General features: G+C 38.2%; 1 protein-coding gene across 1 annotated transcript in view; it reads left to right on the top strand.

The window, feature by feature from the left end:
- The window catches only part of CNTNAP2 (contactin associated protein 2), a 1,164,397-nt gene that overhangs the window by 353,628 nt on the left and 791,187 nt on the right, over positions 1–19,582 (top strand). The window contains exon 2 of the mRNA XM_013955738.2: positions 2,973–3,083. Within this exon, the coding sequence (XP_013811192.2) occupies positions 2,973–3,083 (111 nt within the window). The remainder of the gene's footprint in view (positions 1–2,972; positions 3,084–19,582) is intronic.

Here is a 19,582-nt window from a genome sequence, read left to right as displayed (position 1 = left end):
ACTATTTGGAGTTGTGTTTTTTCAGCTGTGGTGGGTTGTTTCTGAACATGTTGTCTAAAATCCAGCTTTATTTTTTCCCCTAGAGACCACAGTATGAAATTAGGATTTCACTGATACTTTATCCCCTTTTTTGAGCTTTTCTGTTGTGTTAGGATAGCTGTTTTGTTTTACAAATATTGTTAAGATATTGTGACCAGTAGCCTCCCATTATGCTCAATGATCTATCAAATTGCAGCAGTAGTGAACTCCCCCGATCTTCCTTTTCCTGATACTCTTCTGCAAAGATGCAAGTTCCCCCCCCCCCCTTAGAGAAAACAGTAAGAAGTGCTATGGTTATCTAGAAAATGTGGGGCTGTGTGTGTGTTTGGGGGGGCGGGCAAGGGGGAAGGCAATCATATAAACTTAAGAATTTGATTGAAGTACTGAAAATCCCTCTCAAATATAAATTTAATCTAACATATTTGGAAGTGCAAGGAAAGCGGGATCAGATGCTATATAACAAAAAGGTTTTATAGGGGTGTTCAGATCTGTTCCTTCGGCATTGCTACCCATGCGTGAGATAGCATAAGCCCTGCATTGTGTAAAGTAGGCTTACTGATTCCTGAGGAGGATTACGTGGTACTGATAATGCTTTTTCCATAGTTATACTCTCTGTGTATGCTAGTAAATATTTGTGTGTGTGTATTTATATGTATGCACACAAATAAGTGTGAGCACACATTAAATCACATTTGGACTTTATTGCAGAAATGTATGTAATTGGACTTGTTTCTAGTATTTCTGTTTAGTTTTTTAATCTGGTTATATTTTTCCAGTGTAACTAGCTGCTTAATCTCATTTTTCTTTATAACTGATTTTAACAAGAATTTATGTGGAAATGCATGGAAAACAAACAAACAAAACTGAAAAAAAAGATGATTTTCAGCTTAAGCTTGCAGTATTACTGAGGACATGGTTTTCCTTTGCAGTAAATATTGTGTTAGACAAGCACAGGGAAATGCTATAAAGAAGCTTTGCTATGAGTACTTAGAGTAGTTCTTAAGCATTCTGTTTTTAAATGTTTTATCCATTTTTATCTAGTCAGCAGAATGAATGACAAATGACTTCATTTTTAGTGTTAGCTGGCTAAATGTGTGAAGTGGTGGAGAGCAGCTTGCCAACAATATTCAAGTTACAAGCAAACACCCCTTCCCCCCCCCCAACCCAACCTCCAATCTTCATGGACTACCAAAAGTAGACTGTAGATAAATACATTGGCCACGCTTTGGTAACTCAGACTGCTGGCCAAGATCTTAAAAAGTAGGACCATCTCTATATGAGGTGCTTGGTGGGGCGAGGGGGCAGCAGTGTCCCTCCGGGGACGGGCCCTGGTGCAGGCGGACGGATGACAAAAGGGGCCGCACGGCAGGGGGAGGAGGTGGATATCGGTGGTCCTCTTCTGCGTTCTGGACACTAATGCTTACAACCGTTTATCTTCCCGTGGCAAAATCCTGTCATTAAATATGGCTTTAAAGGCTTTGGGATTGGCCCTTAATTTAGTGCAAAGTAATTGCCCTTTACTCTTGCCTTGGTACAGGTGTGAATTTTGTTTTCTCCCTAAAACTACGGGAGATTCGTGAAGGAATCTTATTTTGTTAAATGTCAGAATACTGATTCATGAACTAATGCGCTTCTGCATTTCTGTGCTTCGGTCTCTAGTGCTGTGTAAGTCATTTTATTTTTCATTACATGGGACTGGAAGTTTTAGGAGCCCCGCACTGTAAATGACTTGATTCACTCACAGTCCCTATTTTTACTTAAAAGTCCTCTTTTGAGGATAAAATTAATTGATTCTCCACATGTGATCCAGGCTTAGGCTCTGACCAGATCAGAGGGTTGTGTGTACTAAAGGGCTGTACCAAAATTAGCTCGTGTGGCGTAGTGTTAGGTATGCTGCCGATCGGTGATGGCCTACTGCTTTCCAGGTACCTAAATTGGGGGTGTTGCCATTTATAGCAGAGCCTGTGGTTGTGTGGGGGTGTTTTGTTTTGTTTGTTTGTTTGTTTGTTTTTATATCTATATAAAAATATAGATCTAGCTATATAAAAAATATATAAATATATATAAAATATATATATATAAAAACTGATTGGTGTAGGCTGTTTTTTTTTTTTTTTTTGTAGTGAGGATGTACCTAAAATATAGATGGGTTATTTAACCTACATATTTCCCACATCCATTGGAGTAACTGAGGGAAAAACCAGAGCAAAGGACAGTACATTAACTGCTCTAAGCATCTGAAAAATCAACAGCCAGCTTTTTCATTCAAACTTGCATATTTTTAAAAAATCGCAGGGGATGATTTCTTTTAAACTTTTTTCTTTATTAGAAAGGCAAAGATTCTGATCCCCCCCCCATCCATCTTAGATGTTAATACCAAGTTAATCTTTCTTTATACTAAGTAAAATAGAAGTGAAGTGTTCAAAATGGATTATGGAGATTATACTAAAAATTATTAAAAGATTATTTCCTTAACTTATTTTCTCAGTAAATCTGTAATATGTGATAATTCATAGGCATTGATTCATGTATGCTAATTCCTTATTTTTTTTAACTAAAATATCAGATTACCACCACTTCTATCACAGAACTGAAAGTTTACCTTATCTGCTTTTCATGAAGCTTTCACAATAACAATAACTTTTTTTATAGCATCCTTAATGAGAGTGGTGGCCCATGGTTATGCGTTACTATTACCTAACCTTGCTTCGGAAAAAATTCTTAGTTTCCCTTTGCTTTATTTTTACATGTGTGAATAAAGTGGACTGATAATATTTTCATACTGCTTGGAAATGTTGGTATCCAAATGCATCCCATGTGTACAAGAATAACGAGGCTGTGGTATTACCCAAAATAAAAAGAAAGGCTGCCTTGCCCCTTAGAGTGTCTGACTGGATGATAACATACAGCAAATCTGTTTTCTTGTGTTTCAGAAAAATGTGATGAACCTCTGATCTCAGCACTACCCCACTCTTCCTTCAGCAGTTCGTCATCTATGACAAGTAGCTATGTGCCAGGATATGCCAAGTTAAACAAAAGAGGAGGTAAGGGCTCTCTCTGTCTTATGCTTGTATATTCAGAGCAAAAAAAATGTTGGGCAGTATTTTTAAGATAAAAATGTGTTTGATGCAAAATACTAGTGCTAATGTTTGTTTTAACAAAGTTTTAGCTGTCTGACAGACCTTTTCTTTTTTAAATGGAACGCATTTCTTTTCTGTTGAATATGACAGTAATTGCATGTTATTGCACTGCAGAGAAAAACACACTGCAAATAACATGTAGCAGCATGGGCCAAATTTCTAATGCTGATGGAGTCATGCTGAACAGTTGCATGACTGACGACTTCAGTTAAAATGGCATACCTGTGCTCACAGGGCAAGTGAACACTCGCAAAGTCATGCTTGTTGGAGCAAAACTAAACAGCCTTGATGTGCTGCTTTGATTTAACTTGTTCCCCACCTTATTAATAATTGCTGTCATTCAGCATTTCCAGCACCATAGGAAACTTACCCTTTGCATGTTTTTCTGTAAAACAATGCAGTGTTGTTCAGAAATTACCAAGCTAACTTGACACGTGGTTACTGGAAGCATAGGTGTATAAGTATGATGCTCCATCTGGTCTAATTATATCCTTAGAGCTATGCAAATTTATTCTAAGGCCTGAATGCAAGTCTTAAACTTCACCCATAGGAATATTCATAGCTTTCCTTGCTATTTCTAGATGCCTGTGTATATACTGTTTTGATATAGATCTCTAATTTCACAGGCATATGACATATTTAAACATGAAGCTTTAGACTAACAGAAAATTAGTATTCTGAATACTGTTGATTTTCTTCTAAATAATCTCAGTCTTAAAATTCAACAGATTATTGGAGAACTAGCTTGTGAATCAATACTAAAATTGTTTCACAAAAATGTGTGTCAGGGATATAATGAGCTGGCATTGTGGACCTGGAATTAAGAATTCTTTTGAGTTCAGGGAAGAAGAAAAGACCAAGGGACTACAGTACCTCAGTCTTGCAAATCCTGAAGATCTATAATAGTGGCAAAACACCAGTATTGTAGACGATTGCCTCAATTGCACTGCTTCTCTAGTTTGCCTGCTCTTGCACAGATTATGTTGCTCCTACCTAGATATTGATACAAAATAAGCAATCTTTTTCTTTGGGGGTTTGCGTACAAAACCTGAAATACCTTCAGCTGGTGAAATGCTCTTTAAGTTGGAAGCGGAATTCATTGCATCTAAATTACAGGCTAGACTACCCCGGTTCTCCAGTTTTTTATACTACAGCCTGTGGAGTTTGAAGACTAAGAAGGTCACCTTATGAGCAAGCTGTGACAATTGCCATTAGCCTAACAGAAATCTTAAAAGTATAATCAAAGAATCATTATTTATCTAGACCTAATTATTACAAAAAAATAAAGTAAAATAATACTATTACAGAGAAAGGTCCTGATAATAAAACAGTTCTTATGCATGCTCCCTCATGTCTACCCCTTTCCCTGGTGTTATGCTCCCTTTTCCTGCAGCAGCTCTGGGTCCAAAAGCACATGGCTGCGACTGGAGTGGGGGGCTATGGTGGGTTGCCAGCGCACAAGGCTTTTCACTGGGAGGAGGATGTGGATGTTGATGGTAAAGGAAGTCTTTCCTCCTCATGGGAGGATCTGCTCAGAGTTGTGTGGGGTGTTTTGTTTTGGGTGTGTGTGGTTGTGGCATGTGGTGTTGTTGTTGTTGTTTTGTTTTTAATGCCTTTTTCCAACACACACCTTGGTCCCCAGGAAGTGGGGCTGTGGTGACCTGCTGTCTCCAAGCAGGGTGGGCAGTGCTGGTGGCACAAACAGGTGGTCGATTGTCCGGAGGTCACCAAATGTGAGGGGGCCAGTCAGGTCTGAGGTCAAGCTGGGAAGGGCAGCCAACCAGTTAGGAAGAGCAGGGGATAGGCTGGGTGCAGGAAGGCCCATGACATGGCTCAGGCAGGACCTGGGGGCCCCAGCGGGAGCTGAAATGGCATTCTTGCATCCCTTTGCTTGAATAGCAACTACTTAGGTGGTTGTCATCCTTATCTTAATACCTGTGATTTCTGATATGCACACTTTTCAAAAGTTAATCTTCTATATGTATATTACCTAATTTTACTCTCCTTATTCTAATGCCACTAAGATTACTGCAGAATTTCCATGTATGTGTTTCACATGAGAACTAGGGCTTCACAGTGTTTATGCTTCTGCTTCTACAAATGATGGAAAATAGCTCAGTTCTAATGCTGAGCTGCTTTGCAACATCATGGAATTACAGATATTGCTAATCAAACAAGTAATAAGGAAATCCAATTTTTTTTTCCTCTCCAAAGAGTCATTACCAGCTAATAGATTCCCAAATCAAATGTGCTGTCTAAACCAAACTGTGCTTGAGTCATTAAATGGAAACAACTCCTCTCTCTCCTCTAGCCCCAAACCCTTTAAATGAGGGAAGTACACATTTGAGAATTCTAGTCTCCAACCTAATTGTAATTTTATTTGCAGTTTTTATGGCATTTCATTCTAGACTGACAAAACACTGTAGGATAATAGATAGTACATTTTATTGTATTGATTGAGACACTGATTCACTGAACAGTTGCATCATGTTATTAAGATGCTTGCAGCTCCAGTTCTGACTGTAATTGTTCAAGTTTGGTTTCCTGCTACAAATATTACAATTGGAATGATGCACATCAAAGGGTATAATATCAGAGGGGTTTTTTAGGAGGCTTCAAAAGCTGCAATTTTATTCCTGATGTTTGACATTGCTTTGTTCATAAATCCCATAACTTAAGTTCTTATAGAAGATATTTCTGATTCTATCTTTATCAGGAACACCTACAAATATTTCATCAAACCCTGTATAATTTGCACAAAGTGCTTTAAAATATCTCGTGGTCTAGGGAAACAGAACTAAAACTTGGAGGAACAGTGCTGATCCACAACTGAGCCACCAGGATGCATGCTTAGGTTAGTTTGCCTTTGTCAGTATGTGAGAATGTTTCTTATGTAAATGTTGGAGCCCTGTAAGGCTTCACTGTTTATGGATTAGAGCATATGCTTTGTTAAAAGAAATGCAGATTTGATGGACCATGGATAACTTACTTAGAAATGTTAACCTCTCCACAATCTGTTTACTTGGTTCTCATGTTCCTCTGTTGCCCCTTCTTCCTGTTCTGAGACTTATTTCTCATTAGGGTAAGCATAGAGACATATCCTGAGCTTTTTTGAAAAGAGTAGGTATTTTTGGTTAGAGGAAAGAATGCTGATTGGAGAAATAAATATTCAGTGGTTACCTGCAGGTCTTGCCAGATTATGCCAAAATTCATTTTGCAATTCTTCTACAAGTGATGATAATACAAAAAAGGTATTTACAGGTGACCTCCTTGTTTCTTTTTTGAAGCAAGGCTGTTCAAATACCATAAAAACCCATATATTTTTTTCTGTGTTAATTAACAATTTACCTTAATAAAAATTCCTCTTATTAAAAGAGAGATTATGCCTCTCCATGAAGTTTGTATGTTTCACTAGATTTTTCTTCTAAAACCAGCAACTTTATATCTGCCATAGAAGACTTGAATATTGGAACTATTTTTCTATTACATTCTATTGCATTATGTTAAACATTATGTATTGCTTTGGAGTTTGAAACTGCAACTTCACTAGCTTTAAGTAAAGATAGACCTGTTTTTATTATTGTATGCTTGGTATTATATAAAGGACATTCTATCAAATTAATATTTTTTCATTTTAAACAAAGTCTATTGCCTTGGAAGTCACTCACACTAAATATATGCCAATGAAGTTATTGAGTGTACCACAACACATTTCAATTCATATCTGTTTGGTAGTCTAACTTACAAAAGGTTTCAGAGTTCCTTCCATTTTTGTCACGTCTGTTCTCCTGTTAAACTAGTCCATACTGCTACCACCTTACTAACTAGAGTGTCATCAAAGGAAAAGAGAATTATCAGTTAGCTCTTTCTCGAGCTTTTTAAAATCTATCTACAGTATGCTTTTGCATAGTGTCAAGGTTATAAGGTCTGCTGTCTCATGACCTGCCGTCAATGGAATCAATGGGCTGCATCACTTCATAAGGAGGATTCTTAGCACACCTTTGATATAATGCATATCAATCATCCTTTTAATGGTTCCCAAGCTGTTGGACCTTACACTTCTCACTAGTACAACAATTAATGTTGCCCATTGTGCATCTCATAGCACTTTAATTTAGGGGAGAAATTCTACATTATTTTGACATAACATTATGTAATGTAATTGAAAGCTGCTTGAGGCTGATCAGAGATCAGAACTTCAGAAACAATCCCAGTAGACAGCAGGAGTGGTGAAGGTCAAGATGAATCCTTGAATGTGTGAAAATTATCTTTTGTGCTGCAGAATAAAGGTAATGATATTTGGCATCCAGGGCACTTATGCAACCCCAGTATTAGGGGGAACCTGAAGCTGTTGACCAAATTGATGATGGGATATGGTGTTGGTGGGGATTCTGTAGGACAGCTGATGTTCAAAAAGCAGTCCTTTTATCACCACTATAAAACTCCTGTCTAGGCTTTCACTTTGCTATTTGAGGGTTATGACCTTGACCTGTTATAAGGATTATTGATGCGTCTATAAAACAAGCATCAGAAATCTTAAGTGTTGGCATAGATGTACTTGAGACAGTATATTCTTCTCTATGGAACTTTAAATTTTGGCTTCTGTGTGGAAGATTCAAGAGCTTGCCTATAATGGGATATGAATTTTTTATTTTGGAAATCATTCCCAGTAAGAAAATTGGATCCATTCTGCAACAGTTCTGACTATCCCCCCCCACCCCCAAGAAAAAAAAAATGCTTGCAAGAATCTTGCCTTGGAAAGAATTGGGGGGCACAGTGCCTAGGCACTTTTTAGCATAGCCATAGCTATTGAAATTTCCCAAGACCATAAACAATATCTTTTTTTTTCCAATTCTTATTACATTGCCATAGTGAGATATAAAAAGTGAACGTAGAAGGGATAGTTTGCACCAGCCTGGATTCTCTTTGGGTTTGTCCCTTCAGGGAGTAAACCAGGAATTTTGCTTGAGTGTGAACCTCAAAGCAAGGAGGTGCTTGCGCTGTGCTAATATTGCCCAGAAGGGGACAGCAGGGAGCTCGTGTACAGTATTTGGCACACTGAAAATCCTCACCTTGGATTAATGGAATCTCCTAGTGTGGACAAGTCCTTTATGCACACTAAGAATGCCTTTAGGCAAAATAATTCATTAAGTCCTTATTAAGACTATCTTTGAGGAAAGTTAGTATAGAATTGTAAGTGCTTTGTAAATTCACTGTCTAGATTACTGAACAGTCTTTTCTGAATAGGTAAGCACTTAAGAGTAGTGTGGCAAAAGAACAGTGACGACTGTGAGAAAATCCACAGTATTGTCCACCTAGGTTTTACGTATCTGTAGTAGAGCTCTTGCTGATTAAGAATTTATAATAATTAAAATATGGTTGCCTTTAAAGACCAATTTGCCTTTCTGTAAATATGTGCCTTAGGTAAACATGTTGTACAACCCAGCTAACACTTACTAGCTGAAACTCTGTGCAATGTCATGCATAGCAGGTGAAATTAGATGATCAGAAGTCAGACCAGGCTAAGCCCTGTAATCTATTTAAATAATTATTTTTTCTATTTAAAAATGTGGTAAATATGAGCAATTCATGACTCAAAAATCCTCTAGTGGTTCATTTACTAATGAATCCTTAAACATATTTGCACTGGACGTACAGTTGTGTTGCATGTATGTAAACAAAAGTGGTTTGGGAATGTTTTAGAGAGACTTCAAGTAGTTGATGTATTTTTGTTTTATTTACTTGCAAAATATAACTCCTTTAGGACTGTGAGGGCAAATGAAACACTTTTACAAGTAACATGGCCTTTTGGTATTATTCCTACTAAAAATATCTGTATAACACTAACTTGTATCTCTTTTTTTTTTTTTTTTCCTCTTTTTAAATCCATAAATAACTCAAGCTCAGCTCATCATTTGTGAGTTCTTTCTAAACTAGAAAGAGGCATCCTGTAGGAAAGATGATTGTCCCCTCATGCCCATTACTTAGTGGTCAAATATTATTGTTGGGCTCATCTTTCTCTTGCATACTTCATCTGCCTCATATCCTGCTACATAATGCCTTCTGCCCATCCCTCATCCTCAGAACAGGAACCCAGGCACACTTGCTTTGTGTGGTGTGTGTGTGGTTGGTTTGTTTGTTTTAATGCCATTCATGCACCATGAATGCTTGTATCTCTTTATTTTGAAGACAGCTGTGATTGTCACTTCATTGACCTTAGCACTTGTTTTCTGTACTTCAACAATCTGGCTCTAATGAAAATTTTTTCATAAATATGCATATTGGGTAGAAGGAACTCCTAAAAGCACAAATTAAAAATATTTATGCTAGCTCACTCCTCCGGAACTACAGGCCATTTCAGTCTCTGGTGTGACGAAGGGCAGTAAGAAAAACCAATTGCCAGAAAATAGCAGAACCAAGACTTTGCAAAGGTGGGGGAATGAGGGGGGAAGAAGCTACAAAAAAAAAATTGCCAATGTACGTCAATGAGACTGATGCCTTGAAAAAGTGCCTTTAAAAAGGAGAACCAGCACCCTTTTTATTCAAAAATGCAATCAAAGAAACAAAGTCTGTAGAAAGTGAAGCTCAAATATCTGGATTAAAAATAAAACACTGATAATTTGTTAATGCTCTGTAACCCAATGAATATAGAGAAGATGACCAATTTTTTTCAGTTCGTAATTAATTGTTAGTGTTCAAATACATAGTTGGCTTATCTGATGTAAGCCTAGATGGGTGTGAGGAGGCAACAGTAATGCTGATCGCGCTCTCAACTTTTTGCGTGAATTCCTTGCACAGAAGTCATTTGCAGAGGCACCAGTTTCTAGACCAGCCATAGGCACAGGCAAACTGGGCAGCAGCCTGGGGCCCCAGGCTGCCAGGGACAGTGAGGCTTGTTCCCCAGAGCTATTCATCCCAGATGCCCTCTCCCATATTCTCTAGCAGCAGGAATAGCTCTAGCCTTCATCCTTGAGGGTAGCCAAATTCAGTGCTTGCTGTCTCTAAGAAGCCTGGAGGTGACTTTTGAAGGGTTCTAAAGCAGTGTTGGGACATTAAGCTGTAAATGCATAGGAAATGTGCTCAAGTGTTCTTACTGACTTCATCTTTATGCTATCTTGAAAAGGCAGACCAGGGAGCAGGCTAAAGCTGATTAGCTCTCAGAGAACATATATTTTTGTTCACATTTGAGCAGGAGCTAATGGCTGCCAACACTGGATGACTGAACCGTTTATATTTGAACTTTAGAGGCAATATTGTATCTCTGGTCTTTTTCTCTCCTACTGTTTGCAGTCAGCTGCTTCAAATTTCACATGCATGTGAGGCATGCGAGTCATATACATAAGGTGTGTTAAAAGTTCTCACAGCTCTTTCTAAATGCTGTTGAACTTGTATCACTTTTATTGGGTTTGTTTTGGAAGCATTCATCAGGCTAATGTTTACAGAAGTATCACTTTTGTGTGGAGGTGTTAGTATTAGTCAGATGATGTATAGATGTTAGTGCTAGAAGAGTATTCCTAATGGCAGGTTCTTGTCTGTGTAAAGGCAGTTTCCTTTGCAAAAGGAGAACAGTTCTTTCAAATCAGGCACTAAAATATACTCACTCCTTCTCAAGACTGAAGACATTTCCTCTGGTGTCTAATTTCAATTATTAAAATGGGCAGTGGAGTTTCCCCTATTTATAAAGGGGCAGCTGGCATTCTTTGCATAATTAAATTTCAGAGGCGATATAGAGGGACAAATTGTGGTTTGAAAATGCATGGCACATTTCAGTTCCTATTAGCTGTCTCCTCAACCGAATGCCTCAAAGAGAACTAGTCTACACTGGAGATGCCACTCTTAAAAACAAATCGGAAAATGTCATGTTGCCTCAGATGATGTAGCCACTGTGCTTGCACGGATCAATAGGTATATGCACGATAAAAACAACTCAAGGTATGAAAACTAGCCAGCCTGTTTAGATAGGTTCAGCATGTGCAGGAGCAGCATGGGCAGACAGATTAAGAGATCCCAGGCGGGGCTAGATCTGTGGATACTTCAGACCAAGACAGAGATGTGTGAGACTTAGATTTGAAGCAAAGATGTAGTGAGTGGAAAGAAAATGTGCTATCAGCTACTTTCAAGGTAGGTGCCTAAAGTTGGAAAGTGTGAATGTTCCACCCTCTCTCTCTCTCTCTCTCTCTCTCTCTCTCACATACACATAAAGTGATAACTTTTTCCTTATGTAGGTGAGGTGTTGTGCAGCTAGCAGATGGCTTCATGTAGTGCACCCAGAGCACTGTGTTTCCCAAATAAGTCATAAACAAGCAGAAATACTGGTAGAAATAGGAGCTATTTGGCTACCATTATAACCTCTTATAATACAGTAATATGCTGAAAAAGAGAAAAGAAATAATGTGATAAAATGAGTCTATTCCTGCAGAATGGGAGAGTGCAGCTATTATTCATGTTTCAGCCTTCACAATTAGACTAAGATTATTCACAAGCATATCAGAGCTACACAGTAAGAGAACATTCATACTCATTATTCTTTGTGCAAGTTTTTACATAAACCACAAAAAAATCTCTGGACTTGGAAGGTTGACTTAGAATCCACTTACTGTTGATTTCACTTTCCTTTGTTTCACTTTCCTGGATGAAACCATTTTTCTCCCCTTTGTATGTATGTAAGACTCACTTTAGTATAGATAAATCTCTCAGATACACACACATGCACACACATACATATACGTGAAAGAAAAAAGTGCATCAACTCATACTGAGTAAGATCACTTACTCTTCAAAACTTCAACATTATGTAAGCCTTGTATACCCAGTTAAAGGTGGATGGGAGGAGGGTGAAGAATGGAGTATTGTACAGATCCCATTCAGAGCTTTTTGAGGAAGAGAAAATCCTTCCCTGAAGTAAGAAAGAGAATAATTTTCTTTTATTACATTATCACTGTAGCTGAGAAGATTTGAGTCAGGTTTGCGCAGAATGGCAGATGACTATCTCACTTCAGGGTGAGAAGCTGTTGATGTAATGAAGAAGCAATAGTTTAGTTATGCTCAACCAGATATAAAAATGCTCTTATTTTTAATTTGCTCTTCCCTGTTTGGAGATTTGTTGTGCTGTAGAATAGCTGAGGATCAAGCAGTTTTCAGAAGAAATGTGAATAGTAGTTAAGCCCCTCCTCTCACTACCTATCCTACTTCTTTCTCTCTCTGAACTGATCCATTTGTTTAGCTGTGTCCAGGTAGGATAACATTGTTCTGAATTGAGCATCTTTGGTAGTTTGGCTAACTAAGAAACAACTGAATATCAATAATCATCTTTTTGTCTCCTTGGAACCATAAAACTTTCTGACTGCCTTTAGGATGGAATTATATCTCCTGATTGCAGTGACAGCATTTGTTCATATGGTCAAAAATTGTATTTTAGATACCTTTGCTTTTCAATATTGGCTAGTGTCAAATTGAGCGTTCCTGATGGGGTTTTGTTCATGTTATTCCCAGTGAACTAATTCTGCCTCAGTTAAGAAAGTTATCAGAAATGATCTGATGTTTGTAAAGATCTAAGGGTCCCAAGGTATGTTTTTTTTTTAAAAAAAAAAGGCACTTTGTGCATTAATTACATAATATTTATAGGTCAGGAAAGAGTAGATGTAAGTTATCTTATAGCCATAACAGTACCTGCTTCCATTATTGGCTTCTTATCTTTTGCTAGTAGAGATTAGGTGATGTGAAGATGACCTGTCTTTGGAGGAATCACGTGGCATAGGGCAATGATGCAAAAAGGGAGTAAGCAAGACAGTTGATGAGCAAAATAGGACACTACTTTAGCTGGGCAGGAAATGTTGTTGAATACAGAATAGTGCTGCACTGAGCGGATTTTTTGACCTGTCAAATGTAAAATATATTAGACATCCTTTTTAATACATGGGCCAAACTCCTTTTGATTTGCACTGAAAGACAGTGCATGAACAGTTTTATTTTCTTCGGTTCTAAGAAGTTGTCTATTACCTATGTCAGGGAAAGAATCTTCAGCAAAGCCTAGTCCTGGGATTATTTAATCTACTGGTTGTAACAGCTGGGCAGCAGCATTCCCATAACACACCTTGGTTATATGGACATAATTGTTGCTTGTATGTGGTGATTTCTACTTTTAATTGTTATTACTATTAACCCAGTTTCTAAGCTAGGCCAAGATAGTGCTTGGTTATTGGGAAGAAAACGTTACGTGCCAAATTTTAAGAATAGCAGTTATTGAGAGACAAGAGAAGCAATTGCAGCTATTAATTATGAGCCTAATTAAGGTGAGCAATCTCTAAAAGATGCTTTAATGAGCTTCTAATTTCAAGGCAAAAGCAAACTCTATACTTTAGTTGCAAAATTCTAGATAATCTTAAATAGATTGGTGGTGATGATTTAGGTCTTTGTCTTCTGTTGAAAGCCTAATTAATGGGAAACTCCGCTGAGGTGGTGACTGACAAAAAGTTGACCTGTGGTCGCTGTTTGAGCCACATCCAAAAAGTCATCATTTCAAGGGAGTGTTATAGCTAGAGATCAAAGCAGAGATACCAGAAACTGAGTTGGCATCGGCAATAAATTATTTTAAACACTCCAGCTTCAAGGTTTCTGCTAGACTGACTAAAGGAATTAGGATGAGCCCTTGCCTGGGAATGTTTTTTCCACAGCTGCCTGCTCTGAAGCCTAGGCACCTTGCCATAAACACACAGTATAGGCCACCCTTTGAGCAAAGCTACTAGCTTACCGGCTCGCTAGGTCTGCCACAGCACTTTCTGTGCACTTAGCTTGTACTCTTTTATCTGGTGCCTCTGCCCAAGGCTGGAGTCTCAGTGACGGGGTGCTCTGGGGAAATCCACAGGCCCATCCAACTGTATGGGTGAGGGTGATGCTTTGGGCTCCTCAGACTGCCCTACAAAGGCAAGGAAGGGAGTCAAAAGGAACAGCAGAAGTTAACTGCAAGTAAGAAAGAAGACAGGAGAGAGCCCCAAATCAACTGATTTACAATACAGACAGAGATCCAGAGCTTGTTAAAGAGTAGCATTGGGACTGGGAAGCAACAAGTGCAGACAAGTTTCTTGCTTAATAGAGATGAGGAAAAAACTTACGCAAAACCTTTGGTCTGACAAGAGCATTGGGGTTACTAGAATTGTTAAGCCATATCATTTTCAAGTCACCTGAAAACAGCTTCTTCCCTTTCTCTCTGCCTTCTGTTCCCTGAAAGAGTATCTCATTTTAGTGCGTTACTCACTGATGCCTTCTCCTGCTTCATGTTTAGACTGTTGCACATACTTTTTAGCTGGCCATGTAACTGCAGGAATATATTTTCTGTATAGCCTAATGTGACTCATACAACACACTTAAAAGCCTAGCTATAGAAATACTCATGATTTCAGAAACTTACTGTACTTTACAGCCTTAGATTCCCTTGCTTGCAAAGTAATCATGGCTTTTATCTTGTAAATTTGCCCTGAGAACTTTTAAAAAGGTCTAAAGATTACAGCTAAAGAACAGGATGCTGCTGATCAGAATAATGAGCAGCATTGTCAGTATTTCAGCTGTCTGTCAAGGTGCTATTACAGAAATTAATTTAATCATGTGTTTTATTATCTGTAATATATACAAATTGAGTGTTTTAGTTTAAAATTTTCCAATTAAATATAGGTATTATTTATCTGTAATACCACAAGGTCATTGTTAGCATTTTGCAGAAGTCCTTTGCTAACTACTAACTGTTCTCCCTGCTTCCTTCTCGTGTATTAGACAACGAATAAGATGGTATCTTGTGATATGGAATATTAAGAAAGCGCTTGAGTGGTGTAATGGTGTCCCAACAGGAGCTGATAGCATTAATTTAAAATATAATACTAATATTAAAAATTCAATACAGACTGCTATTATAGGTGATGATTAAAACTGCAGTGTAATGACTATCAGCAGTAATAGTCTAATTGACAATTCTTGAATGCCTATGTGTGTAGGGTTTGGAAAAACTTAATTTGAGAAAACATGCCTAGAGTTAGTTTTGATATCGATCAAAGTGTTGGTAAGTATTTACAGAATTTTAAATAATGAGTATATGCAACATTTTGGCAAGTGGTATCTGAAGCATGCTCCCCCTTCCTATTCCCTACAAACAAACAAAAATTAGGTACTTGTAAAGGTGTAAAAAAAAACCCCTTGAGCTATTTTGGCAAAATTAATAGCAATTAGTTAAATTGCTAAATGCAATACAAAAGTTAGAAAGAGGAGACAACAGACAGACAGCCTTACTTGTAAATGCGTAGAAACAAACTGAGACCCTAAATTCCATTTTTTTTGCAGGTGAACTCAGCACTTAGATCCCTTTCTGCTTTTGATTTAATCTTTAAAGGAGAGACTCTGTCTCTTTCATTATAATTTACATGGAAAATATAAGGTAGATTCCTACCTGACCATGAATGCAGATCTGTTTTAATGGAGCTGTACTGACATACAGTGGCTATGGAAATGATTTGGTAAACTGCAAACTCTTCCTGATTTGTTAAAAGCAAAGTAGTTGTCATCTGATACCACTGTCTCCTTCAAACTGAAGGAATATGATGGGCGTTCCCCTCTGAATAATATTGACAGGATGCTACTAGTGAAGGAAACATATGTAAAAAATACAGAATGGCAGCCTATTTGCTTTTATTCCTAAAGGGACCCTCAGGCCACAGAGTTCATAAATGTGTTCCTTGTATTTTATTAAGCTAATGTACCATGTCCGCATTTTGTTTCTTTTTTATTCCCAGAGGAATTATATTGTTGTTTTTAGACTATCCCTGTTTGAAAGAATAGAATATGCTTCTAGAACATCAAATTGATCATTAAGTTTTCCCTTACTAAACAGATGGCTGAACCTGCGCAATGAGTTTTGGCTCCCTTATCTAAGCATTTCTTTGGAAGAAAAACTCCCGTGTGTGTGTTTTTTGTTGTTGTTTTTTTTGGAGGGAAACCCCCAAAGATAGTTAGCATTTTATAACAATTATTCTCTATACTGGAAGAAAAGATTTTTGTTGTGCAACTTTTCAATCTATTCATTAGTGGCTCAGCACAATCTTTTAGAATCCCTGGAAGTATCCAGAAACTCAGTTTAACTATAGAATAATGTCTAAATATTGCAAAAGATTGTGTGAAGATGCTTCCCCTTGTGCTGCAGGTACAAAGAGCCAGCTCAGCTCCCCTTCCTCTCAGGAGCAGGAGCTCATGTACTTTGGCTTTTTTGCAAAGTTTGTTCCCAAGGTAAGAGCCCTTTTCTATGGGAGAAGACAGATCTTTTAGGGGCTGCTTGCATATACTGCCATCTGTAAATCAATATCTCCATCAAATACCAATAGCAGGACCCTCTGCCTCACAGGGAAAGAGGAATCACATGATAAAAAGATATCAGCAGGAAAGGTTTTAAAAGATTATATGCCATTAGCAAGCTGGTGGCTGTGGTGGGGGCATTGTTGAATTGTAGTAGAGTGCAGTAGTTTTGGTGGTAGTTAGGAATGGAGCCTATTAATGTATTTCATAGGTTGATCCAAACCCTGTTAATGGAAAGAAGTCTTTTGACTTTGGTAGCTTTAGAATCAAACTTTTTTTGGCACTGTTATCTGCATTTTAATCTGAGGCAGGAGTTCAGCAAGTTTATGCTGAAATTCATCAGCTTGATTGAAAAATGCATAATAAACATTGCCATGTTTCTGGAACACTTGGATGGATGTGGAGATTACGTAGTTGTTTGGTTCCTGAGGCTTGCCACTTTAGAAACCTCAGCTTTAGTGTTGAAGAAACTTGTCACTGCAGAGCTGGCATGATGGAGTGTAACACAATATGTTCTTACTAGATGTAATCCTCTAGTTTATGACTATAGCTCCAGGGATGTTAATATGGCACAAGCTACTATGTTTTAGATCACTTCCCATGCTACATGACAATGCACGGTCTTAGAACATGAATTTGTTTGCCAAAACGCTACGAAGGTTGAGGAAAATCAGTGGCAACTGGATGCAGTTACTCTGCATTTGAGGGGTTTTATATTAAGAGCTAGGAAGGTAATGCTCCTGCTAAGGTACCGACTATGACCCAAACGCATGTTGTGCCACAAGAGGTGTAACAGGACTTTAAGTCTGTAAATAAAGATGGAGTAGAAACCTTATCCCCTAGAGAATCATGTCCAAATAACTTTTTCCATGTCCTTTTACTCATTAGGAATCGTATATAAAATATTTTCTGATCACCTTTTTCTGACCTACTATGAAGAAGAAGAATAAAAGTATCTTGCCCTTTAGATTTGTGAGCAAGTTTGTAAATTCTGCACTTGATCTTGCACATTGAGCTTGTTCACCAGTCCAGCAAGATATGCTGGCATCTGTTTTAATGTTGTCGTGCAGATAGCCTTGCTGAAATCAGTGACACTACTCAATATATTGAGCTGTAAGCACAATATTCAGAATTCTTGGCCTCATGCCCAAACTTTGGAAAAGGTAGCAAAATGGTATAGTATAGTTACTTTGTCTGTTGAAGGAAGATGATATTTATACTGTTTCCAATTCGGTGACTTCAGTGTAAAACTATTGGTACATCTCATGTGATTGACTTGTACTTTGCTTTAGGAATATTTGAATGTCACTTTTTTTTTAATGTATGGCATTATTTGGTACCTTTGTTCACAAAACAAGATTTCCTTAGTGAGATTGTAACTTCCTGCATTTATGCCCTTCTATTGTTTGTTCCAAATAAGTTCAAGAAATGCACGTTTCTGAATCTCTACCCTCCCGCCCCCCCCCCCCCAAAAAAAAAAAAATCTTTGGCTTTGGGCAAACTCTAACTTCTCTAAAATGCCTGTTCAGAAAAATGAGTGGTGGCTGTTGGCCTTGAGACATCAGGTAGAAAATCATGAGAATTAAAGAATCCTACTTCCAGGGGAGTAGGATTTTCTAGTATCAAGAATTTTATTGAATTGCATTATCAAGTGATATAACAAGCAAGTAAAGAGCAATATCATACAGCAAATTAATGAGCTACCCTTATAGACAGAAAATATATGCCAGTGATGATTATACAAATATGGAATGAAAATTTAAAAACAATGTAAGGCAGATGCATCAAATCAGGATTAAAGATTATTTCAAAGAAATTTAATAAGGAAATTGCCTATTAGAGCAGACATCTCACCTATCTTTTAAATTTGGCAACAAAATTTCAGGAAAGGTTTTGAGTATTTGCAGCTGGGCAGCTTTGAATGAACAAAGATTCAAGGACAGGAGGAAAGCAATTAGGAAGTATGGCCCTTTTATTATCTAATAATGTCAAAATATCTTAATCTGTATTAAGATGATCAGATATGATCATACCATCTTCCCTCAATATAAGCTAAAAATTATGTTTAAAAATGTTTATTCTTTTGCCAAAGGCAAGTCTTGCGTTCTGTCTCTTGTACTCTGCCATTTTCTCTCTGCCTAATTAAAGTTATGCTGACCTAAATAGCTTGGAGTACTTGCTCATATTTGCTAGGCTACTATTCATACTCACAGGATAATTCTGTCTGGAAGGGACTTCAGGATGGACTCCCATACATCTTCCTGCTCAAAGCAGGCTCAGCTCTGAGCTCAGACCAGGTTGCTCAGGTCTTTATCCGGTCTGGTCTGGAAAGCTTCCAAGGTTAGAGACTGCACAACCTCTCTGGGCAACCTACTCCACTGCCAGACTGTCCTCAGGGTGAAAAAGCTTCTCCTTATATGCAGTCTGAAGCTCTCTTGTTTCAGTTCCTATTCATTGTGTCTCATCCTCCCATCATGCACTTCAGTAAAGACCATGGCTCCATCTCCTCCCTGTAGGCTCTGGGGGACTTCTGGTCCTAGGAAAGTGGGGAGGGGGGGCATCCTGTATGTGAAGAAGCATCTTGGATGTATGGAGCTTTTCTGTGTGTTGAACAAGGGGGTGGTTGAGAGCTTGCAGGTCAGGATCTGAGAAAGAGGCCAATGAGGTGCGGCAGACCATCCAATTAGGATAAGAAAGCAGACAATGTTTTCTTTGAACAACTTGAGAAAGCCTCCAGATCAAAATATCCTCATCCTTATAGGATACTTTAATCTCTGATGTCTGCTGGAAGGGCAACACAATGGGATGCAATCAGGCCAGGTTTCTGGAGGGGGATGTCAGGGATAACTTTGAAACAGCCACTAGATAGGCCAACCAGGGCCGATGCACAGCTGGATCTGCTCTTCATTAACAAGGAGGAATTGGCTGGGGGATCTGATAATTGGTGACAGCTTTGTCTGGAGTGACCACAAAATAGTGAAGGTCAGGATCCTGAGATTGCCTGGTCTATTGGCAAAGGTGCTCTTGCTGCCCTTTGTCATGTGGATCCTGTCTACAGCACCAGCTGTGCA

This window comes from Apteryx mantelli, chromosome 2 (genome assembly GCF_036417845.1).
Source record: "Apteryx mantelli isolate bAptMan1 chromosome 2, bAptMan1.hap1, whole genome shotgun sequence".
In the NCBI taxonomy this organism is placed as follows: domain Eukaryota; kingdom Metazoa; phylum Chordata; class Aves; order Apterygiformes; family Apterygidae; genus Apteryx; species Apteryx mantelli.
The sequence above is the reverse complement of the archived record's forward strand: the minus strand, read 5'-3'. Positions and strand labels throughout refer to the sequence as shown.